Below are 15,078 nucleotides of genomic sequence, written 5' to 3'. Positions count from 1 at the left end.
CCAGAGGTGGGTGTTAGGATTGGGGGGGGGGGCGCTGTGGCCTTGGGAACCCAGCAGCTGGCGCGGGGGTGGGGGTGGGGGTCAGGAGCTCCAGGTGTCCAGGCCCAAGATCTCACGTTCAGTCCCCTCCAAGGGGGGCACAGTGAGGAGGGAACATGACCCAGGGTGGGTGGACCTGGGGCGCCCCCTCCTCATCCCCCCCATTCTGGACCAGTCAAGTGCAGCAGGTGCCCCTTTCTTGTTGTCCCCTCCGGATGGGGGGGGACAGTCACAGAGCTCCGTCCCAGTCCCCGGAGTCCCAGAGTCTGGCTGAGAAGGGAAGAAGGGGCTCCTCACTGTGTCCGCCCACTTCCGGCTCCCTTCTGGCCAAGTCGTGGGGCTGGCGTGCGTCCGGCTTGAGCTAGGAGGCCAGGGAAGGGTGGGGACACGGCCCACGTCACGCGGAGGCCCCTGGGGTGACGGACGCCGGCCGGACAAGTCCCCTGTCTCCGCAGTAAAGAAGGTGCTGGCAGGGCAGATAGAAACTTGTGCTTTAATAGATTCTCTGTGTGGTGAGTGTGTGCGTGTGTTGAACAACCGTCTCCAAGGCCTGGGCGGGGGCCTCGTCTCTGTCCTCGGCTGGTCCTCACGTCCTCGCGGCCAGTGCAGAGCCCCTGCTCCTGGGCGGGCGGCCCTGCCCTGCCCTGGGCACCCCGGCTGGCAAGAGGTCAGTCTTTGGTAAGATGTGGACACTTTGGTGTGCCGGGGGCGGGGTGGGGTGGGGGGGCCAGGCAGCTCTCATCATCTCTGCAGCGCCAAGACGAAGATGGCCAGGGGCCCCCAGAACCGCGAGCTGGGCTGGCGGGGTGCGGCGCTGCCGGGCATCACTACCACTGCAAGACAGAGCAGAGGCAGGGGGGGGTCGGCTGGGGAGGGGGAGGCTGGAGGGTCCGGGGTTCAGTGCACAGCGACGTGGGGTGGCGCGGGGGTGTGTGTGAGGGTTCACCTAGCCTGCCAGGCTCCAGCCCGCTAAGACACACAGAGGTTTACCTGACCCCCCCACCCCCCCAACCATGCAGCCTCAGTTTCCTTATCCTGAACCCCATTTCCATGCCCACCCCCTCCCCTGATAGACAAGGCCCCCCCCACAGCCCCAGACACGGCGCCCCACCCCCTTCTCCACCTGGCACCTTTATTGGGGTCCATGGGCTTCCGAGGACATTCTCCCTTCTTCAGAGTGACGTCATCAATGGCAATGTCCCCCAGGTAGCCCGAGCCTCGAACCCCCTCGAAAATAATCTGGGGTGGGGCGGAGAGAGCAGGGGGCGGGCGTTGGGGAGATTCAGCTACGCACCGGTGGTCCTCCCACCCCTTCCTCTCAACCCACCGGGAAGCCCACCACACCCTCCCCCCTCCCCCCCTCCAGCCCCTGCTTTCCTCCCCAGCCCCCCAGGGACCCCACAGGGGCTGTACCCGGGCCAGGGCTCCCAGCCAGGCGGCCCGGGGGGTGGGGAGGGGGCGGAGGACTCACCTGGAAGGGCCCGCTGGGGTTGATGGGGACGTGGGCCTGCTGCCACACGTTGCCCTTGTTGCCACTGAGGGACCAGGCGTGCATGTCCAGCGCCCCTTTATTCCGCGAGCGCACCAGGAGGTTGAGGGAGCCTGTGTCGGTGCGAGGCGCGGGGAGGGGGGGGGCTGAGAACTGGCCAGGCCTCCCCCCCTCCGTCCCCCCTCCAGCCCGGAACTTCCTCCTCACCCTCAAGACCCCTTCACCCCCCCTGCCACCTCGTGGGTCCCCAACGTGGGAAAGAGGGCGGTGGCTCACGCCCTGCTAATGACGGAATCTGACCCTCCAACACCCGCCCCGCAGCGTGGGGTGTCGGGGAGCTGTCCCCGGGGTATCTTAAAACACGCAGCCGCACCCCCACACACTGAGTAAGGGGGGGGAGGGTGGTGAGAGAGCGATAATCAACTTCAAGGAAAGATACTAATTAGTACACAGGCTATATGGCTGTGGTAAAATAATGAGAGAGAGGAGGGGGGGGTAGCGACATGAGGCCGGGGGTGCTGAGCCCATCTGCTGTAGCCCCCCAGGATCTGGAATTCGGGGGCTCAACGTGGAGGGCTCCCGGCTTGGCTAAGAGCGCCCTGACAGAGCCAACGCCTCTCCCTGCCGCTTCCAGCTCGCCTCAAGCTCCCTGGTGGCACCAGAGAAAGACCTGGCTCCGAGGGAAAGGAAATCAATCTTAGGTGGCGCCTGGTGGCTGGCATTTCTATGGCACTGCCCACAGACAATGCTGCGCCATCTGTGACACGCGATACAGAGATACAGGCCCCTCCCCAGCGGGGCAGAGCCACCAAATGTTACCTGCGCCGGATGAAAGGAATTGGCCAGGACCAATGAGAGCCAGCGAGACCCAAGGTCTAGGGACAGCTGGTGCCCAGAGCTGCCAGGCACGGTGGGAGAAGACAAAAGGAAGCTCCCCCCCGCCCCCCCCCCCACCACCCCGCCCAAGAGACAGCCTCTTCCCAGCCGGGCCACGTGGGGCACCTCACCAGCACAACACAGCCTGTAGAGGGCTATGCCCAGACCAAAGCCGGAGCGCCCCAGACCCGGGGTCTCTGAGGTCCTCATGAATCCCAAAGGGAGCCTTCTCTCCTCCCAGCTTGGAGCTCTTGTCCCTGTCCTCCTCTCCCTGGGGTCCAGTGTCAATTCCCTTGCCCGCCAACTGCCCCAGCCACCAGGGTGCTCAAGGAGAAGCCCAGCCCCAGTGGCTCACGCCTGTCATCCTAGCTACTCAGGAGGCCGAGATCTGAGGATCGCAGCTGGAAGCCAGCCCAGGCAGGAAAGGCCGAGAGACTCTTACTTCCAGTGAATTACAGAAAACCAGAAGTGGAGCTGTGACTAAACGTGGTAGAGGGCTAGCCTTGAGTGAAAACAGAGCTCAAGGACAGTGCATAGGACATGAGTTCAAGCCCCACGACGGGGGAATCTAGCCAAGGTGTGGTGGCTGGCTCACAGCTGTAATCTAGCTACTCAGGAAGCCGACATCTGAGATCACAGTTCAAAGCCAGCCGAGGCAGAAGTCCTTGACTTCAATCTCCAATTAACCGCAAAAAAAAAAAAAAAGCTGAAAGTGGAGCTGTGGCTCAAGTGGTAGAGCACCAGCTGTGTGTGAAAAACTAAGGGACCATGCTCAGGCCGATTTCAAGCCTGAGTATACACACACACACACGATTTTTCAGCCCCTTCACACACACACACACACACACACACACACACACACACACACACCCTGATTTTCAGCCCCTTTCCTGCACCTGACAGGTTCTCTCTGCTCGGGGACTTCCCCCTGACAGGCATCAGCCAGACCCCGAAGACGCTCAGCTTCCCCTAAGAGTGAGCCCGGCTCGCTCTACACTGCTCCCAACCTCCCCCCTCGCCCCAGAACCAACCAGGTTTCCCTTGGCTTGGGATGACCTCATTCCCACACCATGATCTCCACACCCCCACCATGATCTCCTGGTCACGTCCTCCTCGCTCATCAAAGCCGTGCTGAGAGCCAACCTCCTCTGGGAAGCCTTCCCGGACTTGAACACCCTGCGAACTCATCCCTTAAGCCCACCCGCTCGCTGTTCTGCCCTAAGCGGGGAGAGGGGGGCCAAAGGTGTTTCCTCAGTTTCCCACATCTCTGAGAGGGAAGATGGAGACCAAACGCCTACCGGCTCTCGCTAATAAAGGTAAGGAGAGGGGTTGGAGGCTCAGGCGGTGGAGCGCCAGACAGTGTGAGAAAGCAAGTGTCGGGTACTGAGTTCAAGTTCTGGTCTCAGACCAAAAAGAAAAAAGAAGGCAAGGGGAGGCAGGGGAGGGGAGAGGGGAGGGCAGGGAAGGAGGAGGGATGGATGGAGGGAGAGGAGACAGGGAGACAGGAAGAGGGGAGGGGAGGGGAGACAAGGGGAGGGAAGGAGCGGAGAGTGCCCCTAAACCTAGGCTGTGTGTGCTCTGGGTGGCAGGTCTGGGAAGGGGGTGTTTCGTTTGTTTAAATTAGGACACCCTTTTGAAAGGCATCAGCTTTTCCAGCAGTGCGGCCTCCAGCCTTCACCTCCAGGTCTCCCTGCTCCCAGCGGCCCCCGTCGGTCACAAGCTCCTGACACGCTCGGCTGTCCCCTCCGCCCCTGCCACACTCACCACCTGCACCACACCGCGCTCGGGGCTGGAGTGCCAGCTCAAGCGTGGCGGTGGCGGTGCGGCGGAGCCGGTCCCAGACCTCACCCCCACCCGGCAGCCGCACTGGGGGGGAAGGGGGGCCTCCCGGGAGGCAGGCAGACCTGGAATGCTGTGCTGCGTGCTCTTGGGCAAATACTCAACCTCTCTGGGTTGTGATGGATACAGCCTAGAACCTAACGGGCTCCCTGCAGCCACACATGCTGAGTTCTCGCGAGTTTTCCCATCCCCTTCCTGCGGGGGGGGGGGCCTCTTTATTTGCACACTCAGGGAGCCTTGCTCATCCCAAACCTCAGCTGCCTCTCCATTCCTCCCCTGGCCAGTCTGCGGCTCATGCCCCCCCCCCCCCCGTCCTGTGGTTTAGCTATGCCGCCACCAACGGGACTCTCAGCCTCGGATGGGGGGGTGGTGGGCGCCCACCCCCTCACCCCCACTCACCGATGTGCTTCCCGTACATGTGGTAGAAGAAAGAGACGCAGTAGAACTTGGCGCTGGCGTTGTAGAGGGGGCTCACCAGCCGGGCGCGGTCCCCCAGCTCCCGGGGCCGGGACGTCTCAATGAACATGTAGTAGCCTGGGGGGGAGGGGGAAGCTGCGCCAAGACTCCCCCCCACCCCCCTGCCCGTCTTGGGGGTCAGGGGAGGAGGAGCCCTCCAGGGACCTTGCTCCAGCTCCCCAGCTCCCAGGGCACCCCCAGGCCCTGGTCAGTCAGAACCAACTGGGGGCTCCCTCTCAGACTGGGGCTCCCGCAGACAGGCCCCGTCCTCCTTAGCCTGGAGCCACTAGGACAGGCCACGTTTCCCTCCATCCTCAGACAGGGGTTCCATGGACCCAGGTTAGCTCCCCCCCCCACACACACAGAAGCAACCCCCCTATTCCTAGCAGCAGGCCGTGTCCTCACCCTCCGGGGTCCCACTGATGTCAGTGGGGGGACCAGTGTTGGGGGACCGCTTTGGGTTCTGGGTGAGGGCGTTCTGCCGCGTCCAGTCAAAGTTGTCTGTCAAGTCCTGGGTGTAGCCACAGATCTTCTCGTCCTCAAAGTGGCAGGTGTTATCTGCACGGAGGGGGACAGGGGCAGGGTGACGTAAACAGGGCCCGCCTGACCCCAAGAGTCCAGCCTTGCCATTCCTTACCACCCTCTCGACGCAGCCCCCCCTCCCTCGGGTATGGAAGCCACGAGCCCAGGTTGTCAGGGCTGGGACCCGGGGCAGGGCTGGCTGACGCCCTGGCCTCTCCTGACCCAGTGGGGAATGATGATTTTAGACACGCCTCATGAAGTGCGCGGGACTTCAAAGGGAATCCATGGCGATGAATTATAGCCGTCAAAATATTCTTAGGATCTGTTATCTAATAACTGGGCTTCTTCAGTCTCTGATGAAGTCACGAGGTCCCGTGTCAGGCCTAGTTACTACCACAGTTCCGAAATAGTCATGCGGGCTGGTGTTATGAGAGACAGCCGCAACACCTGTAAGGTGACAGGCACACACTGGAGCCCGGCTGACGACAGCCACAGGTGACAGATCTCTGCCGTGCTCTGCACCTACGCTACGCTCGTGGTGGGTGCTGGGAAGTTTCTGCTAGAAGCCAGGGGAAATAAACAACTGTTGCTCTCTAGGTCTTAGAGATCTTGATTTTTTCTTTCTTTCTTCTTTTGTGCTGGTACTGGAGCTGAACTCAGGGCCTGGGTGCTGTCCCTCAGCTTTTCCACCGGAAGCTGTTAATCTATGACTTGAGCTACTTTCAGGGTTTTTTTGTTGTTGTTGTTGTTGTTGTTTGTTTTGTTTTTGTTTTTTGGTAGCTAGAGATAGGAGTCTCATGAACTTTCCTTTCCTGGGCTGGCTTTGAACTGCCGTCCTCACATTTTGGCCTCCTGAGTAGCTGGGATTACAGTCAGGCATTGGATCCTTGCCCCTTACCCCGGGGGTGGGGGGTGGGGGGGAGGGGTGTGGACTCATCCGTACTGCCCACCCCCACCCCCTACCTCACACCCCAGAGTAAATCCCGGATGCAAAGATCCTTGTTCCTCCCCTGCGATGGGGCGGGTCCCCTGGCCCCTCTCTGTGGGGACACAGGGACCAGTCACTTCCTCTCTAGGTATCTCTCGAGGTCCCTTCCTCCCGCAAGGAGAGCCTGTGTCCTTCCAGGAAAAGGAAAGCGAGGGGCACAGGGGTCTTACCCGACAGGCTCGGAGAGTTGATGGCTGGAAAGCAAGCAAGGAAACCAAGTCAGAAGCAAAGTGACGGCCGTACGAAGGGCTCCCAGATTTCTACTGGGACAATGTAAGAGAGTATACGGTGGGGACCCCAAGTTCAGGAGCAGTGCAGGGGAGAGGTTACGGTGAGGTGGGTCCTCCTGTACCTCCCCTCCCCTTCTCCTCCTGTCCTGATGACCACCACACCAGCACCACCACCACTACCATCACCACCACCACACCATCACCACCACCATCACCACACCATCACCACCACCATCACCACCATCACCACTATTACCACCATCACCACCACCACCACCATCACCATCATCACCACCACCATCACCACCACCATCACCACCACCACCACCACCACTACTATCACCATCCCTACCAGCAGCTGCACCCCAGCACCGCCACCTACGCTCTGTATAATGGATGGTGCGGGACGCCGTGTCGCCAGCCCCGAAGGTGGTGTAGGGAGTGAGGCGGACCTCATAGCTGTGCGGTACTCGGAGATCCGTGAGGACGAACTCCAGCAGCTGCCCCTTCTCCACACGCCGGACAGGAATGGCCTTCACCATGGCACTGTGCTGGTTCAGCTGCAGACACAGAGAATGCCCAGATGCCGGGCAGGTCATACCCTGCCCCGAGAACCAACCCTGGTGAGACTTGGAGGCGAGCAGAAAAAGCAAAGGCCTTCGCCTTGAACATCAGGCCCTCGGGTTCCTCATCCGTGAGGTGGTCCAGGGGCTATCTCAATAAAAACAGTGACTGCAACGGTTATGGAACAACGAGCGTATGTGTGGGCCACTGGCCTAAATGCTTTGCTCTGGTGAACTCGCTAATACTCTGAGGACCCATCTTCTGAGGGTGAAGCAGAGCCTCTCTCGTCCCTGCCTCACCGTGTGTGACTCTTGGCCTGCTCACACAAGAGCTCTGGCCTGTGTACTGGGGAGGCCCCAGCCCCGCATTCTTGACCCAAGGGTGCCATCGGTATTCTCTGAGCAGTGCTGGCACCCCGGCACAGCTGTCTCAGGTCTGTCCCCAGAGACTGGTCTGCAGGGGCCATGTGGCTTGAGGCTCCCAGTCCCCACTGAGACTTCCAGAACGTCCTCTGCCTCTGAAGACCTGTCTCAGAGAAGATCAAGGTGTCTGAGCCCCAGTTGGGCTCCAACCTGCTCCCCTCTCCCTTTCAGGAGCATTTCCAGGACCAGCCACACCGCTCCCCACTGCCCTGCGCCCCCCCCGCCCCGCCCACCTGGCGGACACTGAGTCTGTAGTTGAGGATGGGGTCCACAGCGTCAGGCTCCCTCTGCGTCCACTGCAGCACGTACGAGTAGTTCTTGGACAGCTTGTGGCTGCGGGTGGGGTTGGGAGTGTCGAAGTAAAACTCCGGGCTGTAGGCTTTGGCTGAGAGGGTGGGGAGGGGGGCACGGGGCCGTGGAGGGTGGGGGGGGTGGGAGAAACAGAGAGGGAGGCAGGGGAGCGGTAGACACGGAACAGAGGGTTATAAAGAGAAAGGGGATTTGGTGAGGAGAGGGCAAGTTGGGAGGGGGGGTAGAAGAGAAGGTGGAGATGGAAAGGGAGGTTACAAATTCCAAGAGGGGGTGTTGGTGAGGACAGAGAGAAAGACAGGGAAGATAAATGGGGGGGGCATAGGGAAGGAAAAAATGCAGAAAGAGGGTTGGGAAAGAGGAGGGAGAAAATGGACAGAGGCACAAAAGGTGGGAGACAGGGAAAGTGTGGGAGAACAGGGGAGAAGGAGAGGAGGTGGGAAATGTCACAGGGGCCTCTGGCTGGCAGGGCTGAGGGTAGGAGGGGCGGGGCAGATGGCCAGTGACCTGAGGTCCTAGACACCCCCCCCTCCCCACTGCTCATGCATGGAAGGCTTAGAACAAGAGTTGAAGGGACACCCAGAAAACGAGGGGCTGTTTAGAAAGCCACGTGTAGGAGACTGGGGGGAAAGGCAGGGGGCTCTCCCCAGAGGGCCATCCAGGGAGCCCTGCCTATGTTCCTCTAGGCCTTCTGACCGGTGGCATCTGCAACCCAGGTCAGCCCTGCCAGACCTGAGGTGACTGTGAGGCTGGGAGGGATTTCTGGAGGGCCCAACTCCTCACTGTTCTAGAGATGCTGGTGAAGGTCGTCTCTCCCCCTCTAAGCTACAGCGCCATCCCTTAAGTTCCTTTCCCAATCAGCAGCCTCTGGGACCAAGGACGGAAACAGGCTGAGATCTGGCAGTGCCTAGGCTGAGCGGAGGGGAGGCTGGAGGGCCAGAAGCGCGGCTGCAGGGATTGGTCAGGACTACAGGGGGTGGGGCCTATGCTTTAGGTGGGCGGGGCCGACACAAGGTTGATGAGCCATTAAAGGCTGGGTTTGAAGGGGCTCTGGCTGCTAGAGGCCCCAGAAAGGGACTGACCTACAGTGGGCGTGGCTTAGGGTGGGTAGGGGCGTGGCTGCTAGAGGCCCTGGAAAGGGACTGACTTACAGTGGGTGTGGCCTAGGGCGGGTAGGGGCGTGGCTGTTAGAGGCCCTGGAAAGGCACTGACTTCTAGTGGGCGTGGCCTAGGGAGGGTAGGGGCGTGGCTGTCTTAAAGGCCCGGGAGGGGCATTGAGCTGTGGTGGGCGGGGCCCGGGGCAGGCATCTGATTGCCTAGGGAGGGAAAGGCATCCACGTCCAGGTCTGGATCTGGGCGGCAGGGTGGGGTCTTGGAAAGGTGGAGGCCCCGGTCTGGAGCCGGCAGAGGTTGGCCGCAGGTGGGCAGGGGTGGGCAGGCGGGGCGGGGCCGACACAATGCTCACCAGAGACCTGGAAGAGGCAGGTGGCGGAGCCCACGTCGTTGGAGACGCTGCACTCGTAGCTGCCGCTGCTGTCGCGGGTGAGGGCGTCGAGGCGCAGCTCGGCGTGGTCCGAGGCCTCGGTGGCGGCGGGGACGACCGGCGGGGACGGCAGCAGCTGTCCTTTGAAGCGCCAGGTGGCGGAGGCGATGCGCTGCGGGTTGCCCCGCAGGAGCGAGCAGCGCAGGAGCACGGGCCGGCCCAGCGCCTGGCGCACGTCCTGGGAGCTGGGCTCCACCTCGGCGGGGACTGGGGGAGGGGGGCAGGGGCGGGGTCAGCGAGGGGGGCCGGGTCCCCAGTCCTGTTCCAGGGACCAGGAGTGGAGCTTGGAGCCCTTCCCTCCTGGGGGGGGGCAGTCCCTCCTGGGGGGGCCCTTCCCTCCTGGGGGCCCTTCCCTCCTGCGGGGCCCTTCCCTCCTGGGGGGCCATTTCCTCCTGAGGGGCCATTCCCTCCTAGGGAGAACCCTTCCCTACTGGGGGGCCCTTCCCTCCTGCAGGGCCCCTTCCCTCCTGGGGGGCCATTTCTTCCTGAGGGGCCATTCCCTCCTAGGGAGAGCCCTTCCCTACTGGGGGGCCCTTCCCTCCTGGGGGCCATTCCCTCCTGGGGGGCCTTCCCTCCTTGGGGGGCCCTTCCCTCCTGGGGGGCCCTTCCCTCCTGGGGGCCCTTCCCTCCTGGGGGGCCTTCCCTCCTGGGGGGCCATTTCCTCCTGGGGGCCCTTCCCTCCTGGGGGCCCTTCCCTCCTGGGGGGCCTTCCCTCCTAGGGGGAGCCCTTCCCTCCTAGGGGGAGCCCTTCCCTCCTGGGGGGGCCCTTCCCTCCTGGGGGGGCCTTCCCTCCTTGGGGGGCCCTTCCCTCCTGGGGGGGCCTTCTTTCCAGCTATGCCCAAGGCAGGACGCTTCCCGGTGGAAGTGGACACAAGGGCGGAGCCTGTGTCTTAGAGCCCTGTGGTGTGGGGGGAGGAGGGTGCAGGGCCTGGGAGGGACGGGTTGGTGTGGGGGGCAGGGATAGATAGTGGGGGGGCTGGGGACTCACATTGCACGTTCAGCTGCACCTGGGCCTCGCGAGCTCGCACGTTGAAGCCATTGTAGCGGGCGGTCTGGCAGCGGTAGGTCCCGCTCATGTCGCGGCTCACGCGCTCCAGCCTCAGTTTCCCATCCAGAGTCTCCTCCAGGGGCAGTCCCGAGGGCAGCAGGGTGGCCTCCTTGTCCACGCGGGACCAGAGCACGGGAGGCCGAGGCTTGCCCCGTACCTCGCACTGCAGCTCCGCGGGCGAGCCCTCGCGCACCGTCACCACCGCCCGGCCCTTGGGCACACTGATGGTGGGTGGGACTGAGGGAGGGAGGGAGGGAGGGAGGGAGGGAGGGAGGGAGGATGAGGTCAGCAGGGGCATCAGAGCCCCCCAACCCCTGCTCTGGACTCCTGCCTGCCCCCCTCCAGCTGCAAGCTTCTCTCCCTGGAAATGGCCAAGCACAGCTGACCTTCCCAAGGCCTCTCAGCCTTCCGGGTGTCCACCCCAACTCACTAAGGGCCCGGAAGTGAGCCTCAGCCCAGGCCTTCCCACCACTACCAAGCCCTCCTCTTCCAGCTCCCTCTCCCTGACCCCCTGGACCTGGGCCAGTAAAAGCCTTCATCATTCCTTGCCTGGAGTCTTACTCATCACAGAGAACTGGTCTACCTCCCCATCCTTGCCCTTTCCAAAGCAAGAGGATGCTTGGTGTGTTTGGCAGAGTGTAGACTCCATCTCCCAGACGGGTAGGGCAGGAGAGGAAAACAAGGGGCTGGCCAGGCCCTGTGGATCATGCCTGTAATCCTAGCTACTCTGGAGGCAGAGATCTGAGGATCATGGTTTGAAGCCAGCCCAGCCAGAAAAGTGATTCTTATCTCCATTTACACACACACACACACACACACACACACACAAACACACACACACACAGTCAGGCACCTGTGGCTCATGTATGTAATCTATCCTAGCTATTCAGGAGGCTGAACTACAAGAATCACAACTCAGAGCCAGCCTGGAAAGTCCATGAGACGCTTATCTCCAATGAACTACCAAAAAGTGGAGCTCCCACAAGCAGAGCTGTGAAGTGGGTAGAGCTCTAACCTTGAGTGAAGAAGCTAAGGGACAGCATCCACACCCTGAGTTCAAGCCCCCCTCCCAGAGTGTCAGTCCAAAGAAACAAAATCAAACCAAACAACAACAATGCAAAACAAGGCAGGCTGTGTCCCCGCTCCTTCCCGCAGGCCAGAATGTGGGTCACCGGCTGCAGCCGAAACCTCGTGCAGGCCCAGGGGGCGCCTGCTCCGAATGGAACAGAAGCTGGGTTGAGTCTAGGACCTGGAGCAGAGCCAGTACCCAAACCCAGAGGGGCAGGTGAAACACATCTGGCTAGCTTAGCCCCGCCCACCCCACCTTCCCCCTGCCCACCCATCCCACCTCACCTTCTTCCTTCCTTATGGAGCACAGAGGATACAAGCCAAGGCCTCCCACCATCTGGGCATGCGCGCTACCACCGAGCCACAGCTGCAGCCCCTAAGCTACCGTTCATCCCAGTTCTTCTGTGAGTCACTGCTGAACCTCATCGGGCGCAGCGCACTGCCCGCATGGAGGGGTTTCTGAAGACCTTTCTGGATCCCAGCCCCTCGCTCCTCAAATTAAAATGCACTCGAGCGGCTTACCGTTAAGTATTAAATAGTTCACATGACACAGGATGTTCTACTTTGTAAATAATTCTACAAGGCAGCTACGGTCCAGCTACCTAGTTGGCATAATTCATAACCTATAAACATTAATACATGTATTGGCTTTAATGTCTCAGATTCCTCTGTTCTTTTGGAATGAGTTCACTCATTTTCTTTCTTTTTTTTTTTTTTTTAAGGTTCAAAGCATTTCCAGGGGCTTTTAGGACGCTTCCCCACCCTAGGCATCAGACCTCTGAGCCAAACGCAGAAACAGCCCTGGGCCCATCGCTATCTCAAACACCCCAACTTTCCAGGCTAAAGAGCGGCCGGTCTCCCCCAGGCTCCTGTGCCCTCGGCTGGCTGTCGGACCAGATAGCTGAGCTCTGCAAACAAGGCCCTCCGGCACCCCAGCTTCTGGATTCAATTTAAAGCTGAGGGGGACCCCCCCATTCTTCCTGCCTATGTATCCTCCCCTGGATTGTCCTCCCCTGGCAAGTCCCATTACCCCCCCCCCCCGCCCACGGGAGCACTGAGGGAGGGGCCGTGGCTCTCCGGCTGGATCCTCAGCAACTCCTCCAGGCTTGGCCACAGGGCCATGTGCCCCATGAATCTGTGCCATCTGTGGGCGCCTCCCCCACCCCACCCCCATGCACTCACAAGGCCCAGATCCTTCCAGAAGCTTCTCCTGCACTCTGTAGTGTCACTGGGTGGCTCTTTGTCCAGAGTCGGGGTGCCACTGAGGCCCCCTGGTCTCACGTCACAGACAATGAAGCCCAGGCCCCAGAATGGAAGGGCCAAAGCCTACGCCTCAGGGCAAGGTCTGGGGTGAGAAAGGCGGGGTTCTTGCGACTCTGCCCCACAGACCCCCCTCCCCTCCACGTTGTGTTACTTCCTCGGCTAAGTGTCTGGTGCTTTCTGAACCCATTTCATCATCTGTAAAATTGAGAGCGTAAAGGACCACCTCAAAGGGCATCACCAAAGGGAAAGGGAACTATATTCAAATCATCAGGATCCGCAGCAAATACTCAGCAAATGTTAGCCATGGTCCTTTCATCCTCATGTTCTTCCTTCCTCTTCTCATTGTTATTCTCATCGCCGCCACCGCCACCGCCACCACCATCATCATCACCATCATCCCCGCTATTAGCATCACCATCACCAGGACTGAGCGCAACCCCACCCCTCCTGTGTTGGGAGTCCTAACCCCCACCCCCTCAGGATGGGGAGAAGCAGTGAGGGCCGAACAAAGTCACCGAGACGCTCCCGGATCCACCTTGGCTAACTAACCCAGACAAAGAGGCTGCGGGTAGCCTGACCCCAAGCACCTCTCTCAGCCCACCTCATTGCAATCCTCCCAGCCACTGTCCCCCCTTCTCTCCTCCAGGGGCCGGTGTGCTTTCCTACCTCAGTGCCTTTGCACATGCCCATCCCTCGCTCTCCTTTGCTAGCCAAAACCCTGCCCCCTCTCTCAGACGTCAGACCACTCTATCTCAGGAAATTCCTTCTAGAGTCTCACAGATCCTAAGTTTGCCACGATGGGTTGGTCCGTTTGCTTTTTCCCAGTACTCCATCACAGAGTTAACACGTGTGTGCAGAGGAGCAAGCTGCTCCTCCACCCGCCCCCCCCCACCCCGCCCCGGCCCTCCCCAGCTCCACCGCCTGTCCGCACCCAGCCGCTCACCTGTCTCTGAGGAGATGTTGACCTCGACGCTGAGGTCGGGCACGGGGGAGCCGGGGAAGGAAGCCACGCACAGGTAGGTGCCATAGTCGCTGAAGTGCAGGTCGATGAGCTCCAGGCTGCTGGTGACGGCGGGCAGCTCGGGGTCATTGCGGGTCACCAGCAGCCGCTTGGACATGCGCGCTGGCTTGCCGTTCTTGAACCACTGGTAGGTGACTTTCTCCTGGGGGACGGCGTCCACGTGGCACGACAGCTTCAGGTCCTGGCCCAGCTGGATGTTCTCGCTCTCTTTGATCACGTCGGGGGTGATCTGGAACGTGGCGTTCTTCATGGCTACACGGGGATTGGGGCGGGGAAGGGGTTGGCACCCGGCAAGGAGTCCTAGCCCCGCACAGGTGGCTCCTGCCGGCAATCCCAGCCACTCAGGAGGCTGAGATCTAAGGATCTCAGTTCAAAGCCAACCTGGGAAGGAACAGCCTTGAGACTCTTAGTTCCAATTAACCTCCCCCCCACCCCAAAAAAAAAGCCGGAGGTGAAACTGTGGCTCAAGTGGTAGAGCGCTAGCCTTGAGCCCAAAGAGGCTCAGGGACAGTGCCCAGGCCCTGAGATCAAGCCTCAAAACTGGCATGTGCACATACACACACACACACACACACACACACACACACACCCCGCAAACAAAAAATGAGGAGTCTGTAGCCCAGCTTCTCCACCTCAACCGACCATCTGTAAGTTAGGCAGGGGGTGGCGGGTGGTCTAGGACATTCTCCCCATGAGAGACCATCCCTGTTCTCTGCCTGGACACAGCTGTGCTTGCTCAGATATGTCTTAAAGGTTTTAGGATGGGCATGGCGGTGCACACCTGTAATCCCAGCACTTGAGAGTCTAAGACAGGAGAATTGAGAGTTCCAGGCTAGCTTAGATAACTCAGGAAGACTGTCTCGAAAAAACAAACGAACAAAAAAAAAACACCAAAAAAGCAAATCTGAAGTAAGCCAAGAGAGTTCTCCCTAGGTTGCATACTAATTAGAACACTGGTGAAGCACACAAAAGCCACAAACCAGGACTGTGTTGGGCATTTTTCCCATCAGGAGAAGACTGTACTTCTCTACTTGCTTCTACCTGGCCTTTAGACCCTGCCTTGGAGAGGCCTCAGCGGGGGTCAGTCCGTCCAATCACCCCCTTCTCACACTTAGTAATGACCTTTACATTTCCTGGCATGCTTTGCTTCATAAGAGCTACATAGAAGGTAGGTGGCACTGTGTGTTATTTTCCATTAAATTCGGCTAATCTTGTAGCTAGAAGGAAAGCCAGGATATGCCTCTCGAAGCCTATGGGGGTCTACGTGTTGGCTGCCTCTGTTTCCCAGTCTAACAAAACCAAAAGGAATCAAAGCCAGGTGCCGGTGGCTCACGCCTGTCATCCTAGCTACTCAGGAGGCTGAGATCTGGGGATTGCAGTTCAAAGCCAGCCCAGGTAGGA

The 15,078-nt window shown here is 60.3% G+C and overlaps 1 protein-coding gene across 2 annotated transcripts in view; it reads right to left on the bottom strand.

Moving 5' to 3' along the window:
• Positions 1-425: 425 nt before the first annotated feature.
• Positions 426-15,078, bottom strand: part of Mdga1 (MAM domain containing glycosylphosphatidylinositol anchor 1) — a 38,378-nt gene continuing 23,725 nt past the window's right edge. Inside the window, exons 7-17 of one of the 2 annotated variants that reach the window (XM_048347309.1) lie at positions 13,600-13,929; positions 10,266-10,562; positions 9,200-9,484; positions 7,659-7,810; positions 6,822-6,999; positions 6,380-6,403; positions 5,105-5,257; positions 4,643-4,777; positions 1,511-1,641; positions 1,170-1,266; positions 426-872 (exon numbers count right to left, since the gene is read on the bottom strand). In XM_048347309.1, coding sequence (XP_048203266.1) covers positions 781-872; positions 1,170-1,266; positions 1,511-1,641; positions 4,643-4,777; positions 5,105-5,257; positions 6,380-6,403; positions 6,822-6,999; positions 7,659-7,810; positions 9,200-9,484; positions 10,266-10,562; positions 13,600-13,929 — 1,874 coding nt within the window. In that variant the 3' untranslated portion in view covers positions 426-780. Of the gene's footprint in view, positions 873-1,169; positions 1,279-1,510; positions 1,642-4,642; positions 4,778-5,104; positions 5,258-6,379; positions 6,404-6,821; positions 7,000-7,658; positions 7,811-9,199; positions 9,485-10,265; positions 10,563-13,599; positions 13,930-15,078 lie in introns of both variants that reach the window. The other variant, XM_048347308.1, reaches the window with a different exon arrangement.

This window comes from Perognathus longimembris, chromosome 6, assembly GCF_023159225.1.
Source record: "Perognathus longimembris pacificus isolate PPM17 chromosome 6, ASM2315922v1, whole genome shotgun sequence".
Taxonomy (NCBI): domain Eukaryota; kingdom Metazoa; phylum Chordata; class Mammalia; order Rodentia; family Heteromyidae; genus Perognathus; species Perognathus longimembris.
This window is presented reverse-complemented; position numbering and strand designations above follow the sequence as displayed.